Source organism: Desmodus rotundus, chromosome 6, assembly GCF_022682495.2.
Source record: "Desmodus rotundus isolate HL8 chromosome 6, HLdesRot8A.1, whole genome shotgun sequence".
Lineage (NCBI taxonomy): Eukaryota > Metazoa > Chordata > Mammalia > Chiroptera > Phyllostomidae > Desmodus > Desmodus rotundus.
In genome coordinates, this window is record NC_071392.1 from 79,246,656 (window position 1) to 79,271,070 (window position 24,415).

General features: G+C 43.8%; 1 protein-coding gene across 1 annotated transcript in view; it reads left to right on the plus strand.

The window, feature by feature from the left end:
* Positions 1–24,415, plus strand: part of EXOC4 (exocyst complex component 4) — a 672,527-nt gene that overhangs the window by 534,076 nt on the left and 114,036 nt on the right. Inside the window, exon 13 of the mRNA XM_024554980.4 lies at positions 10,682–10,837. Coding sequence (XP_024410748.1) covers positions 10,682–10,837 — 156 coding nt within the window. The remainder of the gene's footprint in view (positions 1–10,681; positions 10,838–24,415) is intronic.

Genomic DNA, 24,415 nt, shown 5'->3' on the forward strand with positions numbered 1-24,415 from the left:
TCCTAGAGGCTTCTGTGGTCACACCCACCAAGGGAATGAAAGGGACAGAGGGACAGCCACATAAGACTGCCATCGGTGGCTTCGATGAGCTGTCAGCCGTGATTTTCATGAAGGCTGAGAGTCCTGAGATTCCTCTTCCTTGAGGAAATTCCAGAACTTGATTGGTCCCTCACACGATTCCAAAAGATCTTTAAAGTAAAGCAATTTCAAACTCCCAGGAACTCTTAATAATCTATAATATGATTTCTTTTTACTTCTTACAAATGTATTCCTCTTAATGTTCGATCTGTAGCCTTCCCGCTGTCATGAAAAGACAGTTACACTGTTTTTAGCATCAGTGGAAATGAAAAACCATTGTTATGAACTTGAAAACCTGTAGTTTTTTCCTCTAATTTCTTTTCTCTGGGTTCAGAAACCTCTTTGAACTTCTGGAAAAGATCATAGCACTTCTCATAAAGAGCTAATAATAGGAACAAATTATGATCTGGTTGGCAAGACCTATAGCAATTAGGGGAGAAAAGAATGTATAATAAAACAATAAATTGCACATGGTAATTAAGCATAGGTAGGTAAAGAACAGCTGGGCACAGCGCTGCCTGTTCCGTCTGTCGTCGCACGTGTCGGGTATTGACCAAGCACTTTCCAGGCCCACGACGCGGTGTGAGTGAGTGAGCGTGTAGGGGCAGAGAAGTCAGTCAGCCACAGGCTGCACCTTTATGAGCCTCCATTCTTGGTAGAGGATAGAAAGGGAAATAGGGGACAGAGGAATAGGACATGTACATATCCACAGCATTAATTTATGGCAGAAAACATGGCAAGATGCTCCAGGAGGAAGACCTTACCTGAGGAGGACAAGAAAGGCCGGGTGAAGGATGTGAAGGAGGAGGGGTTCAGACGATTTAGGCTTAAGGAGCTGATGGAAGAAAAGAAGCAGAGGGAGGTCAAGGAGGTGGGGAAGAGTGGAAAAAGGAAGAACGAGTGATGATTTGGGGGTTTGGGAAAGGCAGGCTGAGCCACCATTGTGGAGGCTGTGAACACCAGGCTCCAGGAACTTGGCCTAAATTAGGTAGCGGGGAGCTGGTGAAGGTGAGAAGTAGGGAGTGCCAGGTGCATACCTGCATGGTAGGGGGGTTTTCTGAGCTTCAGATAAGCTGGATTGGACAGGCGAGTGTGTGCAGGTAGAATACACAGGTAGCGGGTCTCTGGATCAGAGGAGAGGCAGGGAAATGGCCTGTAGGGACAGATCCAGAGACATTAATGAGGCACGTTTGGAGGATGCGGCCACTGGTTGGCTGGAGGGGTTAGTAAGGAACAGCTATAAGAAGAAATAGTTGAAATTAGCCTTGTCTCTTTCATGCTGTACTTGTAGGGATTTTTTTTTTTATCTCTAGTGCACCCATTAAATTTAATGTCACTTTTAGCTCATCATTTTAGTCTATTGAGATATTTTTGAATTCTCATATGTCATCAGAAAATCTTAGCTATTCCTTCAAATTTCCTGTCATTCTTGATTTTATAAGCAATCTTTTAGTTTCTTTATATCTTTTTTTTTTAATGTTCAGCAGGTCAGGGCGAAACCAACAATTTGGGGAGCATGTCTCTCGAGACTTCCTTTGGGACTGACATCCATATGTTACTCAGCGCTTCTGGAGTCATGTGTGTTTCTAACTCTGAACCCAGGCCGTAGCTCAGAGCCAGCTCTGGAGCCTAAATTGGAATAACAGCTTTCCCAGTTTTTAGTTATATGACCTTGAACTGCTACTCAGCTGCTCTGTGCCTTAATTTTCTCATCTGTAAAAGGAGATAATAGTTCTTCCTTCCTAGGGTTGTCTTGAGAATGTCAGCCTCTTCAAACTGTCTTTAGCAAAAAGTAAGCTCCCTCCAAGATGGTTAGCTGCTATTTCGATGGCAATGCCCATGATGACAAAGGTTACCTTTACCACCTCTCGTGACAGCACCTCCTCTATTTTACCATGTGCCCTATAAGAGACTGAGATTTCTTGCTGGTGATCTCCCAGGCCTAATCCTCTTAAGGCAGCTACCTGTCCCTCCTGTCTCCCCAAGATGGACTGTCACAAGCCAGCGGTGGACAACACTAGGTATCTGTTCAGAAACCCTCTCTTCCCTTCACTTTTCGGAGCCTCTGCTCCCTGTCCTGCCGGACCTGCATTAAGAACTCTGATCTTGGACAGCTTTCAAATTGCTCTTAGAAACAAGGTCTCTTGACCCTGAGCCAAACTCACCATTTCTTCATTCCAGTCAATGACTTACCCAGTTAGTAGAGAGGAAGCCAAAGCCACGTGACTTACTCATTGTATGGTCTCCCTGGCTCCTAGCAAGGACCACGTCCTAATCGGGCACAAACCTTCTTTAATGTTCTGTTCTAGAATTGTGCCTATAATTCTAAACTTACCCAATTTCTATAATTTACCTTCTTATATGAACAGGGCTTTTTGTTTTGTTTTGTGTGTTATTTTAAATAGGAGAAAAGTGTGTGTTTGTATTTGAAGAGCACTGTTTAGAAGACAGGGAAAATTATGGATGTAGGGGAGAAGGCGTGAATTGCAGAAATAACGTTTTGGCTAGTGAGCAGGGTGGGAGGTCAGGAAGTGGACTGACTGGCTCAAGGCAGGAACATGAATGGTGGTGCTCACCGTGGTCTGTAGAGGGAATTGAGTTATTGCTCTGTCATTTACATTTCACCACTTTGCCCAGACAGTGCAGCTGTATCTCTGGTGTAATGCTGCTGCTGGGATCATGCCCATCGCTCCTGATTCTCGATACACTGTGGTCAGCAAGGGCGTGTTGATGCCCTCCCCGCGGAGCCTAGGACGCCACTTTGGTACCCCCTGGGCCCAGTCCTCTGGAATGCTGCCTACTGTGAGATTATCCCGTATACAGGGGGCATCTGTAGCGATCTACCACAGGTGCTGAAGGACAGGCCTAGGGTGCATTCTCTCACGGCCGGGAAAAGCAATTCTGTGAAGCTTTGAGAGGACTAAACAGAAAATCATTTATATGGTTGTTCTGCTGGGGTGTCCGACATTTTGGTGTTTCTGGGCTACACATTAAATGCATTGTGACACGTAATCACACACAAAAATCTCATCATGTTTTAAGTAAATTGACAGTTGTGTGTTGGGCCGCGTTCACAGCATCCTGGGCCGCAGGCCGACCCTGTGCAGAAGCCTACAACAGTGCGCACACACCACCACAGCCCACGGTGCCTGTGGTCTCTTACTGAATCGGGTTTTACACCGGCGGGAGAGTGTTTCCTTTTCGAATGAGTCTGAAGACGCCAAGTGTCCTCACTTCCTCTCCTCCCGCTTCTTGCCCTCCCCCGCACTGGCACCTGCTGGGGAGTAATTAGGGCAGTCCTAATTTGGACAGCCAAATCCTGATTACAGTGAGAGGAAAAACAGGAAATGTTCTAGTTTGGCTGCCAGCAAATGACTGACTTAAATAGCAAGCCATATACAATTCAAATGATCCAAAATGATACAACACTGGGGAAAGAGGAAGGGAGCAGGGAAACATCGTCGTCCGAGTCCTGCGCAGCAGACAACTTTCGCAGAGACGATCCCATCCCATCCGTAAGCTTGCAATGCCCTCTGCCGAGAGCCGCTTGTGTTCCCCGGGAGAGCCGAGCCTCCGCTGGGGGCCGAGAGGTTGTGGTACGGACATAATGATGCCATGTTACAGGCTTGGGACGAAGAGAGGTTTCCTAAAGGGAACGAGGCCTAGAAGCCTTTTCCTTAGTCACACCCCACGGGCCCTAAAGGAAAACCCAGCTGTGAGCTCCCTGCACCAGCAGTTAGGCGGTGGTCCACTAGCCTGCTGCATCCAAGCTCAGCGTGTCTCTCCTTGGGCTGCCCGCTTTGTCCTGAGGTACAGTCAGCCACTTCTGTCCCAAAATAGTCATTTAAAAATTGGAAGTCACAGCTTTTTGAAGTTTCTGTCTGTTCCAACTTAGCATCAGTTCATTAATCATTCTTTTTGGGGGGTGGAAAAGGCCTTTCTACATCATGTTGGGCCTGGTAGAGAATACAAATAAAACATCTTCTAACCTTAGAGGCTCAATGGATGTAAGACACAAGCATGTGCTGTTAGAAGAAGGGCCAACCTTTCCCCGCTTCTCCCTAGAGGACCGAGAACTCATGCCAGAGCATGAGGAAAGGGTGACGTGGGGACAGACTTGCAGATGCTGAGGGCAGAACCCAGTCTGGCGCAGGGCTGGACGCTCTGTGGGCCCTCGGTATGTTTGTTGAATGAACAAGGCCATTCCTGACAGACTCCCTGGGATGAGCAGGCAGTGGGGCGGCACGTCCATCGTGATGGCTGGGGAGAAGGTCAAGAAGCCAGACTGAACTAGCGTGGGTGGTGTGATTGGGATGGAGCATGAAAAAAGGGGACCTGGCAAAGCTTCCCATGTTCAGTAAAGGAGAGGACAACCTCCTCCGTGGTCACGTGGCATCTGAAGAACATGGTGGCTGCACTACACTGTGCTGATAGTGCAGACTGGACACCAGGGGCTGTGATGGCTGGGGAAGCCCCTCAGCTTTCCGGTGGAGCCACAGGCTAGTGTCCTGCAGGAGTGAGAGCCTCATTGGGTCGCCTTGATGCCCTTGCCAACAAACTAACTTTGAACTTCAAAGGACCACGGACACATGCCAGGGAAACCCTCCCCAAGCTGCACGCAAGTTGTCTTCCAGTTTGCCATCTGCAGTTATCGGGTGTTTCCTAAGTCGTTATTATTGGGTGGAATACACCATCACCGAGCTCTCCAGCCAGGACTGAGTGTGACATGAAAGATAACCTAATGTTTCCCTGCTCTTTTCCTATTTGCTCTGCTCCCTCTTACCTTAAGGGACATTTTGGTTTTGAATTTGCATGGGTTTTGTTCTGTTTTAACCAGCAGCATAGTACTAACTTGTTTTTGTATCTCCCCTTGCCATCGTTACCGTGTCGCTGGACGTCGCGCCGCACTTCGGCCGGCTGTAGGTGCAGTCATTCGCAGCTGAAAAGCAGCTCCGGCAGCTTCGTTCGGCCCGACCTTGTCCAGGGTTCTTCTGTCTAGCTTGGCTCCTAGTTTTTGAAGTGTCCGCAGGATTCAGTCTGGGAAAGTAAACATCGTGCCCTGACTGTCACCAAACAGTTGAACCCAATTAGCCCCACCTGCCCCTGGTTGTTTACCTAATGAAAGACTCAGCACCCCAGCTGTGTCCAGGGACCAGGCACACCAGCACGTCCCAGCTGCTCCAGAGAGGAAGCGTGCACAGCAGAGGCGGCCGGCGCCACCAGATGTTTTCCAAATGAAATGTACGCAGCCGTGTCTAGAGGGTGCACCCTTCTCGTGCAGGCCTTTCCACCGTTCCAAGAGGTAGACCTGTTTTCCGCTCCCTCCTGGGAACAGGTGCAGACAGTTACACAGACGGCTCTGTCTGTGGGGCACTGAGCTGTGGATTAATTAGTAGATTATGGCTCTGGTCATGGTAATTAACCCTACTGCTCCTGTGGACTAATTGTTGGAGGTTCAGCTCCCCTTTTTTGAGGCTATTTGGATATGCCCTGGAATTCTGTAGCCCGCACAATCCGGTTGAGCACAAAATTATAAACCAGTAAATGTAGTTGGTCAGGGTAGGAACTTGCCATTTGAATGAAAAATTTCCTTTAGGGTAATTGTATGTTGCTAATCAATGCCAGTATTTCAAATTGGAATATTGGGAATTGCATTCGGAATTGATGTTTATTCCAGTATGAATTAATAATTTATTGTTGAGGGTACTACATAGGTAGCATGTTAGTTAATTTGGATTACATTTTTTTAAATAAGACTGGATCAATGAATATTAGTGAAGGCAGTAATATAGTACTTGAATTATTGAATTGATCCAGTCTTTCAAAAAATACATAAGTAAATAATGTGAGTGCCTTTAACACAGTATCCCACTAAGCTAATATTTTTCATTCCAGCTGATACTAAAATGAAAAATTCTGGCTTCCCAAAATGTGCAATGCCACCTCACACCTATAGACCCAAACTGTTTACTGCACCCTAAGTGGATATGGGCCAGAACAGATGGGCTCGAAGACCTAGAGGCTGGAGAACTGAGTTAGGTTTGGGCTTCTAACTCTCCAAAGCAGAATTTGACCTGTGGTGTGTGGGTAGAAGAGTCATTGAGCAACCCAGCCAAAGTTCTTTCTAGAAATAGGCACTGAAATTTAAGTTGTATATAATCTCCACATGTCACAAAATAGTCTTCTGTTGATTTAAAACACTGTCTCTAGCTTACAGGACCCACAAAGTCAGCTGATGGGCAGATTTGACTGACAAGCCATAGTTTGCCCAGCCCATCATACAGGACAAGTTCTAATTGTGAAGTTCTGGGTGAGGAGCACAAAAGGAGGGTGTTTGATTGTTTTCCTTAGGGAGAGATTACAGAAGGCTGACGTAGTCATTGGATTCTTCACAGAGAAAGTGAGACTTGAGGGGACTTTGCACCCACGGGCCATGGGGGAATAAGTGTAGAAGGGGAAGGCTTGGCAGCTAGCTCTCCTTGGCACATGTGTTTTGTGAGTCCAGACTGTTTTATGTCGGATTTTTTTCAGAGGGTGGGGGCACACCTACGTTCATTATTCTGATCTGTATTGAATTCCGAGAGGTATGGCAAGAGCCTGGCAGAGCGATCTGTAATTGGCCAAAATGCCAAATGGCCTGATAGTTCACCTAAGTCATTTAGTGCAGAGAAGAAGTAAAGGAAACCGCTCAGTCGGTTTTCGTTTAACATGTTACCTAGACTCCTAAAACTGAAGAGGGCCTGTTTCTGTCTCCAGTTCAGTTCTCACAGACCTTCCCAATACCAGGTATTGTGCTGGGCACTGCAGGCACAAACACTAAGAAGGTAGCAGCTGTATCCTCAGAGAACTCATCATTCAGTATGGGATCCCAAACTGTAAAGACGTGTACAGCACCAGTGAGGTCATGTGTAAGGAAGTGGTTCTTATCCTTGACTCACAGTGGAATCACATGGGAAGGGAGCTTTTAAAAATTCTGATGCCTGGGTCCCACCCTCTTAGAGTCTTATTTATTTGGTCTTGGGTGTGGCCTGGGCATCTGGTTTTTCTTAAAAGCTCCCCAAATTATCCCAATGTGCCGTCAAGATACAAAACCTCTGGTAAGGGTGAAGAGGCACAAAAGAGAGGAATCGGCTATCCTAAGGGAAGAGCCACAGTAACTCTTGATGAGTGGGGCTTGCAGAGCAAAAGAGCAGTGAGCCTGCGAACCAAAGCATCGCTGGTTCGATTCCCAGTCAGGGCACATGCCTGGGTTGCAGGCCAGGTCCCCAGTGAGGGGCCCCCAAGAGGCAACCACACACTGATGTTTCTCTCCTGCTCTTTCTCCCTTCCTTCCCCTCTCTCTAAAAATAAATAAAATCCTTAAAAGAAAAAGAAAAAAGAACGGAGCAAACTCACTGTCATGAGAAGGGAAGGAAAATGCAACATACACCATCTGACACCCAAAGAACCTCCACAAAAGAGATCGAGCGCCCTGGGAGGGGAGCTGAGAAACTGCTGTTTTAAATATTCAACGAAGAAAAGGAAGAGAATCCATAATACAAGACCAAGACATTCTCGAGTAGATTTGTAAAAGAGCTAAATAGAAAACATGGCAATGAAAAATATGTCAATTGAAAAATTTTCGAAAAGCAATGGGGGTGGGGGGTGTTCAATCATAGCTCACATCCTGGAGAGAGGTTTCCTGCATTAAAAAGGAAAAAAGCCCCAAATGCTTTAATTAATTCAAGCAATTGCCATTCAGACCAAAAGATATTGACTTTTATCTTCTATTTAATTTGTATCACAGTGTTTCCTTTGATGGGCTAAAAGGGACTGGGAAAACTTTAAATTGTTTACAGTGTTCAAGGTTAGTTTTAGCAAAAGGTCTGAAGGATGAAGGAATTCAAAACTTTGGGGGAAAAAAAGTGAGAGGTGAGCAAGTGGAGTCACTGAGTGCAGGTCACGTATTTGATGACAGTGTCTGTGAAGGAAGAAGAGGAGCGTCACTAGACAGACATGCTGGATCACAGGAGAGATTCATTCATTCATTCATTCATTCAGGTTTTGAAAAAACAGCCCAGGGTTGGAGAATGCAGAGAGAGATATAGTCGGCCTCTGGTATCTGCAGGGAATACATTTTAAGGCTCCCAGTGGTTGCCTGACACTGTGAGTAGTGCCCGACCCAGAGTGTGGTAGGTTTCTTCCTGCACACATGTACCTATGATGAAGTTTTGTTTATAAATTCAGCACAGTAAGAGGTTAACGACAATGAGTAATAATACAACAGAACAATACAGCCCAAACCTACTCCTCAATCTGTGGAACGGTCGTTACTGGCAGTAAATGACCTGGAGTCACTCATTTCAGGGGACCTGTTGCGGAAGTCTTGGTACAGGCTCGATGCTTTCTGGCACAGCACGTTGTCAGTCAGAACACGTTTTCTGTTCACATCTGCCTCCCACAAATTTCATGTCTCTTCCACCTTAACTAAGCACCTATCACGTACTGTGGCCGTACCTTGACAGTTTCAGGGTTGACAGCAAAAGTGGCATAAATTTCTTTTTTTTTCTTTGTCTACAATTTCACGGATAGAAGAGTCCATCTTACCACAGATCTTAGCAACCTTAGCATATAATTTTTCCCTTTCATTACTAAGTTGAGAACTTCCTTTTCACTTAGAGGAAGTACTCAGTGGTTTCTCTCTGGCCCACCTGAATTGCCATCGTCTTTTCTCTTGCGCTTTAGGGCCCTTATTAAGTACAATCAGGGTCCGTTGCATACAGGCCTGGGGAAACCCCGACAGTCCATCTGGTAACAGAGACAGTCTTGGTGACCAGTGGGTGGGAGTGTCTACAGTGTGGGGACGCCAGGCAGAGGGAAGAGTCACATCCTGCCACTCAGAACAGTGTGCAGTTTTTAAACTTATGAATTATTTATTTCTGGAATTTTCCATTTAATGTTTTCAGACCACTGTTGACCGTGGGTAACTGGAACCACAGAAAGCTAAACCATGGTTAAGGGGGGCTACTGTACTAGATATAAAGGAAAATAAGGAGATAGTCAGGGGGAGAAGTGATCCCCAAAAGCCTAGGTAGGGGAAGGTTACTGGGAGTGACTGAGGATGAAACAGATTCGAACATACTTCTGTGGGAGGCTGGAGGTGGAATGTTTGAAAGTATGTAATAAGGTCCCTCCCTTTCTCTGTCACATAGAAAGAAGAGAGGGGGAGGTAAGCAATGAGGAGATAAATGAAGGGCAAAGATTTTAGAAACAGCCATTGAGGGCAATGGGAGAGGAAGCTGGTCAGAGATGGGTCAAAAGAAGAACAAAGGGTGGAGGGTCCATCAGCACTGCTCGTCAGAAACGGGAGACGGTACATTCCGCACCTCCTCACCCAGCGCCCCAGCACCCCAAGTACAAAGGTGTAAAAGTCAGACGGTGGGACTGGTCGCTGAGCACTTCAGAAATGATGCAGGAAAATAACAAGGGGGGAGAGGGAATCGAAGGTACAAGTGTGAGTAACTTGAGAGTCTGTTTTTCTATCACCAACCACAGTTACTGTTAGAAACTTTGGCTTATGGTGAGAAGAAATCTAGAAAGCGACGATGGTTCTCTTACTGCTCTAGCGCATTTCCAGAGAACCAGGGCGGTACCGCTTCCTACAATGTGAGGCAGGTTACCTCGGGTCAGGCTGTCATGAGTCAAGGCTTTTAGCTTCAACCTCTTGTCCGCAAACGTTGAACTGCCTCCTGGGTGCACGCACATGCCCCACACACTTACGTCGGGCATTAGAACTGCGGAACACCCTCCCGTAGAACCCCGTCCCGGAACCAGCCCCGCTGTGTGGAGCCTGGTCAGCTGCAGAGGGTGAGCCTGAATTAGCACTCCCTTCATAAATAACTGTCACTTCTGTCACCTAGGATTGCTGTTGGAGATTTTTAGGCCATTCAGATTGGCTATAGGGACAGAAATGGTGAATAGGAAGAGCAGCTTTTTAATCCCGTTGGAATCAAATATTTCAAATGACTGCACAGGTACTTCCCAGCCAGAGCAGTGGGCACAGCTGACCACGGGCGCTCTCAAAGGACCTGGAGCCCGTCAGCTCTAGGTCACAGCCCACTGCAGAGAGCAGTCCTCACAGACTCTCTGCCTGACATCAGGGCCAGAAGCTTCCTCAATGATGGCAGATTTGCTTTGAATTCCGGGGTGTCCATAGATTAAAAAGTAACTTCAAGTAGAACGAATTGGTAATTTAAACCAAGAGGTCAAAGGGCAATGCTTTGTAACACTCTGTCACCTTTCAGGTACTGTTTATGTTGCGTTTATTAATAGCATCCTTTTATCCGGTTATTCCACCTTATTTGTTTAATATCTTTCTCAAAAGATCCCTCCAAAACCTAGCGTACACTTCTATCAGCTTTCATGATTACTCAACAGTGAAGAATCTGAGAATGAAATCTGGACATGATGTCCCAGTAATGTGGCCTATCGTGTGTCACTGCCCCCAACCCGGATAACGGATCATGCCAGTGAGATCTTTTCTGGGTAGCAGAGGTAGATGGACAGTGCTCGCCAGAGGTTAAGCAGCGTGCTGACGCATCTCTCCTCTGCCGGTTGTGTTTAGGGGCATCGTCCAGTCGGAAGAAAAACTTGTCATCAGTGCATCTTGGGCAAAAGACGATGACATCAGCAGACTCCTGAAATCTCTGCCAAACTGGATGAATATGGCTCAACCCAAACAGCTAAGGCCAAAAAGAGAAGATGAAGAAGATCTCATAAGGTAAAAGGTTTATTTTCTAAGTGGTACTAAACATGAGGAGGAAAAACATCTGCTCAGCTAATTCTTTCTTATGTGAAATTTTGACCAATTCTAAATGTCAAGCAGCAATTAACTGGACTTGGTGAAGTCTGCTTTCATTCTAAGGTACCTCATTTCCCTGCTAGTGTGCCTGGTGCTCAAAACTTTAGAAGGCAGCAAATGATAGGAATCAAGTTTGGAGCAGTTAAAATTCCTTTCAGCTCTGGCCAGTGTGGCTCAGATGGTTGGATCATCGTCCCACAGACCAAAAGTTCGCCTTTTCGATTCCTGGTCAGGGTCCATACCCAGGTTGCGGGGTCAGTCCCCAGTCAGGATGCATGTGAGGGGGCAATCAGTTGATGCTTCTCCCTCACGTCTGTGTTTCTCTCTCTCTCTCTAATTCTGTCCGCCTTCCTCTCTCCCTAAAAGTAATGAGAAAAAGTCCTCAGGGGAGGATATACACATGTCACATATATGTATGTGTGTAGTCTCTTTCCTATATGTGTGTACATGTGTGTATATGTACATATTACATGCATGTGTGTGTGTGTGTATGCGATCTCTTTCAATTTGTAGTTGAATCAGTTGGTTGATTCTCCCCTCCTAGGGGACAAATACAATTTGTTTGTTCATTCATTCACTTACTCAGCAAAGCTGTTTGACCTTACTATGTACCATGCCTTGGAAATATGGCAGACAATTAAAAGAATTAAGCTTGTGCCCATACAGAGTATGTTACAGTTCTTAGTGTGTTCTTCCGTTCATAGAGCCATTACATGGCCTTCGTAGAAATACAAATGTGCTTCCATGTCTGTTCACATATGTTGTATTACTCTGATAGTTTTATGCTTGGTTTGACAAAAATAAGGTCTCTCTTTCAGCTTTATCGCTCAGTGTTCACCTGTGTGCAATGTAAATTATTTACTTAGGGGCTAATTTGGTGAAGCTGCTCACCTTCACGTGCCGGGCTGGCTGCAGTGACACACTCCCCCCGCTTTGTAAAGTGGGGGAATAAATGGCGGGCGTTCATTGTCACATTAAAATCAAGTTTATTCTTACTGTCTTTTGCCTAATCCATGTGAATAAATAAATAGTACAAATAAAATAAAACAAGATAAAAGCACTTTAAAGAAGCAAAGGCCAAAAAGGGAATAAAAGAAGTAATGGCCAACACCTTACTTTTAATTTACCATCAAACTGCTCTGGGCTCATCTCTTTCTCAGGACGTAGGTTGCAAGTACAGATAACTTTGAGTTAGTCCCAAAGTTAACCATCTTCATATGCCATATTCTACCAACCTTTTTTTTCACTTAGATGATTTTAGAGACACAGAGAGGAAGGGTAGGTGGAGGGGGAGAGGCACAGACAAACAGAGGGACATTAATTTGTTGTTCCACTTATTTGTGCATTCATTGGTTGATTCTTGGATGTGCCCTGACCAAGGATCAAACCCACAAATTTGGCGTGTCAGGAATGAAGCTCTATCCAACTGAGCTGCCTGGCCAGGGCTTTTTACCAACATTTTGTTATGAAAGTCTGCTATAGTGCCCTTTAAAACTTTCTGAAATCATGATATTCAAAACTTCCCCAGTAATTTAACCTACAGCCTTCTTATCTATATTTTTCTTTCTCATTATTCATATTTTCCCAGAGAAACTTCTCAACTAGTTACTTTGATATAAGAAAACTATATATTATAGTTTACTTTTCAAATTAATAGACTTTATTTTGGGAGAAGCAATTTTAGGTTTATAAAAAAAATGTATCTAAAACCACAGATTTCCCATATATCCCCTCACGCACCCCCAGATTTCCTGTTTTAACATTACTGTGGTTCGGGTGTTGCAGTTTACAAACGAACATTATTATTGACTAAAGTCTGTAGTTCACATCGGGGTCCATTCTTTCTGTTGTACATTCCATGGGTTTTGACAAATGTATAAGCATCTTACCCACCATTACAGTGTCAGTCAAAATAATAGTTTCACTGCCCTCGAATTCCTGTGTTTCTCCGAGTCTTCCCTCCCTTCCTCTGCCTGGACCCCCGGCAGTCACGGATTTGCATTGTTACTTTTTTACTGTCTCCCTAGTTTCGTCTCTTCCAGAATGTTACGTAATCAGAATCATACAGCATGTAGCCTCTTCAGATTGTCTTCTTTTGCTTCGCAATATGCGCTGCAGTTTCCTCCATGTCTTTTGGTGACTTGATCGCTCTTTTTTTTTAAATTTCTGAATAATGTTTCATTGTACGGCTGTACCATAGTTTGTTTACCCGTTCACCTATTGATAAAGTTGCTACAAACATTCGTGTGCGGGGTTTTTTGTGGGTCTGAGTTTCCACTCACTTGGGTAAATACCAAGGAACACAATTGCTCGGTCGTACGGTAAGAGTATGTTTAGTTTTGTGAGGAACTGCCGAAGTGTCTTCAAAGTGGCGGCCCCGTGGTGCCTTCCCACTTGCAGCGACGGAGAGTCCCTGTTGCTGCACATCCTTAACAGCCTTCGGTGGCGTCCGTGTTCGGGACTCGGTCTATTCTAACAGGTGTGTTGTGGTACCTCTTTAATTGTCATTTTCATAATGACATATGTTGAGCATCTTTCCATATGCCTATATTATATCTGTGTGTGTATATATATATACATTTTTAGGCGAGATACCTGTTCAGATCTTTTGGCCATTTTTTAATCAGCTTGTATATTTTATTGTTTCTGAGTTTTAAGAATTCTTTGTATATGTTAGTGGTGGTCCTGGAGTTTCCAGCACACCTTTAAACTAATCCAAGTCCACTTTCAAATACCACTCTACCACGTCATAGGGAACGCACGTCCCTTAGAACAGTCTTCCCAGCTCCTCGCTCCCATTCCATACGACGTGGCTCTCGTTCGTTTCATTTATCCATGAGTCCTGACCACTGCATATAATACTGTTGTTACTTTGAACAGACTGTTACCTGTTGACCAGTTGACAGGGAAATAAAAGGTTATATTTTCCCTTATTCTTTTTCCTCTGTCATGCTCTTTCTTTAGAGGTCCACGTTCTTGACCAATATCATTTTCCTTTTCCCCGAAGAATTTCTTTTAACATTTCTTATGAGGCAGGTCTGCTGGTGACAGATGCTTTTGATTTTTTTTTTTGTCAGAGAAAGAGTTTATTTCTCCCTCACTTTTAAAGAATAATTTCGAGGTTGGTGATTCTTTTCTTTTAATACCTTAAATATTTCACCTCAGTCTTCTTACTTGCATAGTTTTTGAAGAGAAGTCCAATGTAATTTCTATTCTTGTTCTACTTTAAGTTAAGTTAAGGTGATTTTTTCCTGTGGCTTCTTTCAAGGGTTTTTTGTTTGCTTATTTTGACTTTGTGCCATTTGAATACTATATGCCTGGATGTATATTTTTTGTTGTTTTTCATGTTTGGCGTTCTCTGAGCTTCCCAGATCTATATTGGATAATATCATTGGTTTTAGGAAATTCTCAGTCATTACTGCTTCAGTATCAATTCTGGTATTTTTTTCTTCTTTCTCCTTCTGGTATTCACAGTACACCTTTTGTAAGTTTTCACAGTTCTTGGATATTTTGTTCTGCCTCTTCACTCTTTTTTTTTCTCTTTGGATTTCATATTTGAAGTTTCTATTGACAGTTCTTCAAGCTCACTAATTCTTTCCTTGGTTGCGCCCAGACTATTGATAACCGAACAGAGGCATTCCTCGCTTCTGTGAGGGTGTATTTGACTGCTGGCGTTTCCAGAGTTTCCATCTCTTTGCTCACATTACCTATAGTCGACTTCTTATTGAATACCTATTACATATGTGCCCTTATCAAAGGCACAGCTTGTAAATTTTCACACTTTTTATCAAGAAACAGAATAACACCACCAGGGAACCTTTTTATGTTTCCTTCCCTTCTGGTCACTACTTGTCTCTCCAATACCTGAGTTCTACACATAGATTACTGCACTCTGGTTTTGGATTGTGTACGAAAGGAGTCAAGCAGTTACGTATTCTCGTATGGCTGGCTCCATTTGTCCCATGTTATGTTGGCGAGATTCATCAATATTGTTATGTATAAGTTCTCATTACTCTATAGTCTGTATTCCATTGTGTGAATATACCACGTTTTTTATGTTGTGTTATTTGTCTGTGTAAGTACGTATATGTATTCATTCATTCTACTGCTTGTGGGCACCTGGGTGTTTTCTAGTTCAGAACTATTTTTGCGTAGTGCTGCGATGAATATCCTCTGTGTCTTTTGGTAACCATATATAAATAGTTCTGTTGGTTATGTTATAGAAGTAGGATTGCTGGGTCATAGGCTATGCATATGTTCATTTAGTACACGCTGCCGAACAGCTTCCCAGAGTGGTGGTAAGAGTTTGTGTTCTCGTAGTAGTGTATGAGCGATCTATATTTGATCCATAGCTCATCCATACGTGATGTGTTCCATCTTTTTAATTGTAGACATATAGTAGGTTTGCAGAGGTATCTCTTGTTGGTTTAACATGCATTTCTGCCATGATCAAGGAAGTTGAGCACCTTTTAATGTATTTTTATTTATTTATGGCCATTGGAATATCTTATAACATATTTATTCAAATCTATCAGTCATTTTTAATTAGGTTGTCTGTATTTTCTCTACTGATTTGTAGGAATTGTTTTATTTTTATTCTCACCCAAGAATATGCTTATTGATTTTAGAAAGACAGGAAGGGAGAGAGAGAGAAACATCGATGTGAGAGAGAAACGTCAAGCGGGTGCCCCCCATACAAGCCCTGATGGGGGTCAGACCCACAACCTAGGAAGTGCCCTGACCAGGGACCAAACCCACAGCCCTGTTGGTGTACCGGATGGCCCTCCACCCAACTGAGCCAGCTGGCCAGGGACGTAGGGGCCCTTTAGCTGGATAGAACTTTGTTTAATGATAGATACGTAGATAGAGGGATGGATGTCATCTTCTCCAGCTTTACAAGTTATATTTTTACTCTCTTCATGGTGTCTTTTAATATACAGACTTTTAAACTTACAATAAGCCAAATTTGTTATTTACTTAATGGATAGGACTTTTTGTATCCTATTTTAAAATCCTGGTTTATACCAAAGTCACAGAGATGTTTTTCTTTAAAATCTTTATTGGGCTGAATATATATTTCCCCAGTATCTAAAATAAACTATAAACTCCTAAATTTTTATTTTCTATCCCTGGTCTCTACACACTCCCTTAATTTAGATTGATCACATTGTCATGGCAATAATGGCAGAGAGCAACCTCATTTTTTTTCTATCGAGAGGTAGAGTGATGGAGACATCGGTGGGTTAGAGCTTCAAGTGAGAATAATGAAGTGGACCTTAGGACCGAGGTCGGGCCCCACGGCTGGGCTCTCTCTCGCTATCACCACCACGGCGTCCGCTGGCAGAGCTGTGTGACGTCTGGATGAGCGCACTTCCGCCCTTCTCGTTACAAATACTCGTTTAATTATGTCTCAGCCTTAACAGTTGGGTTAGGCGCAGCTTCTGGAGGATGAATTGGTTTTTTCCCCTCAATGTTTTTTACATTACTTTAAATCAGCGTCTTTCTTCTATCATTCCTTGGCTTATCTTGATGCCATGCCTTAATTGTATTCTATGCTTGCAAAGAGATTTTAAATCAGTTTTATTAGTTCTCTTTAATAGCTTACACTTGAAGAGAAGAGTTTCTAGCCCTATCCCAGAAAAGAGCATGCTAATCTGAAGAGATGAACCTTCATATGCTACCTCGTGCTTCTGGTTTAGAAGAGTGAGAATTAAGTCCCTGCCTTTCTTTACTTTCGTCTTACCCACTTAATTGTATCACTTTGCCTCTTAAATTTAAAGAAAAACCAGCCCTGGCAGGGTGACTCAGCTGGTTGGAACATAGTCTTGTGCACCAAAAAGGTCTCCGGTTCCATCCCCGGCCGGGGAACGTGTGGGAGGCAACCGTTCCATGTCTCTCTCTCACGTCGACGTCTCTCTCTCTCTAAAATCAATAAGCATATCCTCAAGTGGGGATTTTTTAAAAGTTGAAGAAAAACAAATAATGCACATTTTAAAAAAAATTGTTGGTGAATTCTAATATACATGAAGTAAAGTGTAATCTCACTGTATAACTCAGTGAATTATTATGTGCGATTACACCTATGTAACCAGCCCCAGATCAACAGAGAGAACTTTTCCAGCGGCCCAGAAGGCCTGCCCTCCAGGGAGCCACTACTCATTTACCACCGTGGTTTAGTTTGCACTGTCCTCCACTTTTATATGAATTCAAGCATGGTGCCCGGTTTGTTTTGCCGGACAGGATGCCCAAGAGATTGTCCACGTTTCTGCATGTAGACAGGGTTTGCAAACGAATTACATTTGCTTTAACAGGAGAAAAATGATTTTATAAGCCTGTTTTGTTTTGTGCGTGATTGATTCTTTCCTCTTAATCTGTTACATTCTCTATCCTGATGAGAGGTTGAAAGCAAAGGTAAGTGGTAGAGAACAGTCTGCATTGATATTCCAACGCGGTAGCAGTGACGGACAGCCCTGATTTCACACATTAGAGCACCGTAGAGCATGGCGTGAGCCAAAAGACTGAAAAGTCACACTCTCCTCCTATAATTAGTTTTTAAAGCTTAGAGGGCTATTTGGCAGATGGATGAATATAGAATCCAGTGCCCTTTGCACTGAATAAAGGTTATGTTCCTTTCATTACTAAAAGGGGCCTTTTCCTATCCTTATTTTTTAACTAAAAAATAAAATGTATTATTTCCAGGCTTAACTTTGAATAGAAGGGGGAAAAAATAGATCAAGCCAGGTCTTTAATAGGAAAAAGAAAAATAACAAATAGCCTTTTGTTCCCAGGAAGCTGAAAGCAGGCTTTCCAGCCCATTGTCTTTGCACCTGTCATATGTACGTGTATGTCTATCCTTTTAGATCAATGAATATCCACTGATAAAAGCAGTTCCGCTTTCTGGGGGTGTAACGAACAGAAGTGGTAAGGTGCTGGGAGAGGTAAAGAGGGCGGGTAGGGATCCTCTAGGAGTTGGGGGCCATGTGTTTTAGAAACACTGTCCTACAAAAATCCTTTAGCCGCATTTCACACAGGACCCCAGAGTAAAAAAAGGATAAGAATCACTTCTGTAGAGCGAGGTTTGAAAATCCGTAAGTGGGTAGATGTGATTGGCAGGACCAGGACCAGCATTTTCAGGTGATACTAGTGAAAAAATACGGCTGTGAGTACGTGAAACAGAGTTTGTCCTTATATAATTATTTATTAACCGTTGCATTATTTATTGCATTTATTAATTACTGTAAACCTACTTTTGCCCACCCTGTATATAAAACCTACAAATTAGTATTGAACTCTAGCATGCAGAAAGATGGACAATAAAGAATGAAGTTTCTGGAAAGATCGTGTCATCTATTTCAACAGTTCCAACACTCAGAGTCAACCCGTGCCCGGCACTGTTCAGCCACGTGATGAACCCTCAGGTGCTATCGTTCCCATTCAAGAGATGAGGAGGCTGAGGCGCAGAGAAGTTGAGTGATTTCCCCAGATTCACAGAGCTGCAAAGTGCTGTGGCTAGTCGAACCCCAGTGGTCTGGCTCCCAAGCTACTCTGCCGTCATCAACCAGCCCAACAATGGGCCAGGAGTTTGTATTTTTTGGAAATTTGAACTATTACTTTATTTTTAATGATTGTCATAATCTTGACTGATACTCTAATCATTTTCTACTAGTGTCATAAACACTTATCATCTAGGTGCTTTCACTCTAGATTCAGTGTGTTATCATTGCTGTTCATTGTATTCTATTTCATGTGTTACATGGTTGTGGGTTTTCTCCCTGTCAATCACAAGGTGGTAGCAGAATATCCACCTACTGGGGGGCGCCATATATTGAAACCAAGAACGTAGATGCTTTAAAACTGGTTGTCTAATCTTTCCTTTGAGTTTTATGTTAGCCTAATCAAAGAAAGTGATTATTATTGAAAAGAGAAAGAAGATAATACAAAGGGAATGAAAATCTAGAAATCACATAAAACAGAGTATGCGGGTCTCAGAGTGTGGTGCCGTCCTGAATAGAGAAGAGAGACAGGTAAAGGACAGATCAGAATAAAAGCAAAAGCAGGCTCGCACTTTTACCTTCCTTCCATGGAAACCCAACGGACATTAGAGATCCTCAGTGAGAGTCGAACGAGTGAAACCAAATACAAATAGGAAGGATCGCTCACTCTTCACATGAAAGAGCAAAAGGGAAAGACTGGCAAACTGAATGCCTTCAGTGGCCCCCCTAAAAGTTGTGTGTCTGGTCACACGTCCCTTTCAGAAACTCAGCGGCCTGCGTTGTGGTCCTCGGCGTTCGGTTTTACCGTTTGCCCTTGGCAGGTCTCTACACCTCTCAAGCAGAAATCTAGTGGGCCTAGGGATGTATTTAGATGTAAACAGGGTATGAAGAAAATAGAACATGCATTTTCAGAAAAATTCCACTTGGAAATTTAAAAGGTTCTCAAAGCAAGCTAAGCAACAGCTGTTAAAAGGTTCGAAATAACTATAGCTGTTGAAGAGTCTTTAGATTCGTTTGATTGAAGAAACAAGTGAAAGACCTGGTGCGGGAAGAAACCGACTTCAGCTAGCCCGAACCAAATGCGTGCTAGAACGGGAACATCTATCTCACTGTCTCTGCATGTTTAATATCACTTTAAATGTAATTATAAAGGAAAGATGAATCAGAAAACATGAATATATTAAGTGCCAGGGTAGAAAATGCTTTGCTAAAGTGGTCTTTTCGCCTCAATTAAATACGATGAAGGTCATAGAAAGACGTAGGACACTGCCAGGCCAGGCTGGATGAGAAGCAGACTTAAATCTCAAGATTAAACAGAAAAGACAGGTAATTAACTGGAGACTCAGCTACAAACATATCAATTAATGTTCAAGAAGATTGAATTAGGCACTTTGTTATTATATCAAAATGATACGATTCTTGTTAGCCTGATTGGCAAAAAAAAAAAAAATTAAAATCTCTCCTATATATTGCATAAATGCTATCTATTTAGTTATTTGAGGACTATAATTATCTCGTAGTATCATTTAAACATCACTATAGAGTGTTTTCCACCTTTTATTTCTGTTTAATTTCAGATCATGAAATTATTTAATATTTTCACATAGGCGTACATTTAATACCATTCCTCTTTCTCTCACTTGGAATCTTAATACAAGGAAAAATTAATCCCTCTAATTTAGCCCCCTTGGCCCTTCAGAAAGTGTGGCTGATACCGATGTTTTCTGTGCCAATGTGGCGGAGGAAGGGACACCTGCTCTCTAGCCTGGGTGGGAGCAGGAAGAGGGGTTCCTAAGACAAGGCCAAGCAGTGAGGGTCCAGAATCATCAGGGGAAAGGCCTGTGCCTGCTGTCCTTCCCGCCCTGTCTGTCCCCACTGATGGCTTCCCTCTGCTGCAGCCAGACCGGGAAGGAACATTTGCCTTCGCCCTTTCCACCTGATGTCTGGGTCTTTGCCACACCCATTCCTCTGCCTGGAATTCCCTCAGCTCCTCCCGCCCCACACCCGCACAGCTGAGCGTTCAGGAGTCAGCTCACACGTGACTCCTTTGGCATCTCCTCCCCAGACCCTCCCCCCGCCCCCGCTTCCTCCTGTGATTGGTCACTGCCAGCTCTGCAGTTCCCCACAAACACGAATGTCATTCTAACATTGTTTTATCCCTGAAAGAAATCTGCATCTTAACCATCTTCACTTTTCTGCCAGTTTTATGCAAAACGGTTACCCTTCTGTGTAGTATCTCACCTCATCCCAGGGGTTCCGATCTCTTTCTCTGTCTTTTTCTGAGACCCCACCCCCTTTCCCATTGGGCAGTTCCTCCCCCACTCTCTTCCAAAAGTGCTTTCATGCCTACCTGACACTTAGGAGCTAAGTTTGGGGTTACCCCCTCTGCCTGAGATCAGTTGTTTAGTGCCTGTGCTCTGACCAGACTGAGATTCTTCAAGAGGAAAGTGCGTGGCAATTGGGGAAATAGCCAGAATGGCCAATGAGCTGGACTACTCAGAGAAGAGAGTTCAATGGCGTATAAATTTTGACTTTTAAATGCAATCATTCTTGGTAGTTGAGAAACCAAAGCATATGTTCCAATTATAATAAGTGGTTATTGATTATTTTATTCTGATTATTGGTAACCCGTTTTGATTCTTAAGAAATGTTCTTTATGAAAACTCTTGCTATTTGAATAAACACATACTTTATAGGGGCTCCTGGCAGGAAAACTGGAAGTCTCAGCACCTAGAAGGGAAACCTTGTGCGTTATTGTTTCTGTCCACTTTTGCTTGACCACAGCGAATGAAGAAAACTGAGTAGCCACGCGAGTTGCTTGGCTAAGGAAGATGCGTTCATGTTCCAAGCTAACAGAGCCCTTTGGTGCCACCTTATTCCAAGCTGAGTCACTATCGGAGCTCCGGGCAGGTGCCATCAGCCTGAAAATGTGGGGCCTCACAATGAGCTTCGCTGGCTGTTGCCTCCTATCAATTTTCATGGAATTTTTCACTGTCTTGGCCCACTGATATATCAGGGTGCTCATCTATTCTGTACCAGAAAAGGGGGCATAGAGTATGGAGAAAAACCTGAGGCTGAATCTTAGGTTTCTGCCCCACCCTGCTCCTAATTCTCTGTGTGACTTCAGCCAGGTCCCCTCACTCCTCCACACCTCCATACCTGATCTGTGAATGACAACTTTTGGTTCTACAATTTACACACTGTTTTTTGAGTGTGTGTGTATGTGTGTGTGTGTTTTAACCAGCAGATTATGCCATCTCTAATGTCTGACAAAGTTGTGTGTTTATGTTGTGTACTTATACTGCAGATCGGAGCCCTCTGTGTAGTCAGCGTACCTAGTGCATTCTTTCCATTTTGTGGAAGGTGGAATATAATTTTGCTGGTTTTCAGCTGCCCCTCAGGGTTCTAGTTCTAGTACGTCTACACTTATGGCATATTTTTTTGCAAACATTATTTGTTTGATGTCTTAGAGTCACAACCTTTGGTTTTAAAACTGTTTTTAAAAGAAAACTTGGTCAATTCTTGGATGATTGTTATTTTCTAGAAAAACGTTGCCATAAAAGCAGCAGATGCCTGTAAAGGCTCTTGAAAGCAAGTTCCTGTCAAGTCAGGATTCGACATTGATAGCGAAGGTGGAGGGTTAATGACCAGAGTATTTGGCAAGTGTCATTGCTCTGGAATTTCGGCATCCAATGCCAGGTGTGGAGTGTGTCACACAGTAGTTGCTCAATAAACACTTGTTGAATGCGTGTATTCTGTACTCAACTACTACCTGACAAGTAATGGAGTTAAATAAGGGAAAGGACAGGAGGAGTCTTAGAGTGTAGGGTGTGTCTTAGTCTGCTTGGCTGCCATAGACTGGGTGGCCTAAGCAACAGAAATTCATTTCTCACAGTCCTAACGGCTGGGAAGGCCAAAGTCAAGGTGCAGGCCTATTCAGTTCTGGATACAGGCTGTCTTCCTCGCTTGTGGAGGCCTCTTTTCTTGCTGCGTACTCAGGTCAGAGAGAGAAAGACCTCTCTCTCATGTCTCTTCTTAAATGTGTGCAAGTCCCATCATGTGGGCTCCCATTCATGACCTTGTGGCTTCCCAAAAGTCCTATCTCTAAATATCATCACTTTGGGGTTTAGGGTCTCAACATTTGAATTTGGGGGGGATGCATTCCAGTCTCCATAGCAAAGTGCAAATACTTAACTGTCTACCTGAAGTCTGAGCTATAATTTTATATTAGCAATTGGAAATTAGAAATAAAAAAGCTAAATGTTTAATATATAGAATGTATTGTGAGTAATGCAGGCAAAAGAACAAAAGTTATGCTACAGGGGAAGAAAAATGGTCACTTCAAACTGTAATTACAGACAAAATGTGAAGAACCTCTTGTCCCGTGACTTAGGCAGTTCCCAGTCCCGCTGATCCTGATGAGCTCCAGGAAGCGGCAGCAGCGTCCTCGACTCCCTCCACTTTCCCTGATGGGGTGCTGCTCTGTGGAGGGTCACCAGGAGAGCTGTGTGTTTATCTAATGTGTTTCTGAGAGGCGACCCAGATTGCACCTCTCCGTCGGGAACACCACACAGGGGGCGTTCTTCTCGTGAAGCCTGCCTGTGCCGCTGCCGGCAGTGCCGGGTTTGACCTCTGGGTAAGGTGGTGACCGTCCGCTTTCCCGGCCGGCCAAGTGCACTGATTTCCTTTTAGGTTAATTAGTCCTCTGAGGGGTGGTGACGTGAGACCATGTGATTTTCTTCTCTGACAACCTTTCCACCAATAACTCAAGCATCCACTGATGAACTTTGAAACATTTATTAGCCAACATTCTTCTGTTAAAAAGAGCTTTTCCTCTACTTCTCTCTTTCCCTCCCTCCCCCTCATTCTCTTTCTCTTCTCTCTTTGAGGACTTTCAGTTAGTCACTGCTTGAGGCATAATTGGAAGGAAAGCTGTATGGTGAGAAGGAAGAAGGGTGGTAAATGAATCAAAAGCATCTGCGTTGGATAATGCAGCATTCTAGTAATAACGTTAGAGAGATAGGGTCTCCTCTCTCTAATGTTAACATGGACACTTGGTGGTTAGCAGTCTGTGCCGTCACATCAAACTGATCTAAACGTTTGAAGATGATCGTGTTCGATTACAAATATGTTCATGAGCCTGCCTGTGTGTTTTCTTTCCTATTACGTGTTCAGATTAAGGGTGAGCATGGCAGAGTTGGGGGCAAGTAGCTGCTTTCATTCTCCGGGAAACCTTCGAAACAGCGAGGGGTTCCAGCATTTCTAGGATGTGACACACTGAGCTATTCCATTTCCTCTGGTCTGTGTGGTTAACAATTTGTCGCTCCATTACTGGCACCTCGGCTGCGGAAGCATGACCTGGAGCCATGACTAAAATAGCGGAACAGCTGGAAGAACTGGGTGTTGTGGTCTTTTTCCTTTGAGGAACAAGTGCTCTTACACCTCTCGTGTTCCTTTCTCTTCCGAGCTCTCCAAGCTTGTTCTCTGAGCTGAGTATGTGTGACACGTCCTGGGACTGAAAAACAGACTTATCGCAAAACTGTCCCCATCAGCCCTGCATTTAGAAATTAATCTAAAGTGAAGCCCAGGCTGGCAGCTAACTACATGGGCAAAGGGTCATTGTTATACCCAGCCCATGGGTCCGGCTGACCCGCTGCTCAGGATGACTTGTGACCCAGCCAAGCACATGCTCACCCTCGGTGGAGGTGACACCCACTCAGTCACCCTTCTCAGCAGTCATTCCTCGTGTTTACTCACACACTCATCCTTCTCTTTCCTATCAGAGTTCTCTCGTGGTGAATTGAAGAATTTTGTGTCCTCCCTCTGCATCCCACACAAACTCCTAGGTCATTTGTAGACTGTAAACGTATCAAGGAGCTAGAACAAGTATTGTTTTCCTGTAGGAGGCTCTGGTTTACTTTATTGCAAGGCAGTTGCCCATCAATCAAGCATTCTGGTCTTAAAAAATAAGAAAGTGCCTGTTATTAAGGGACTCCCCTCTGAG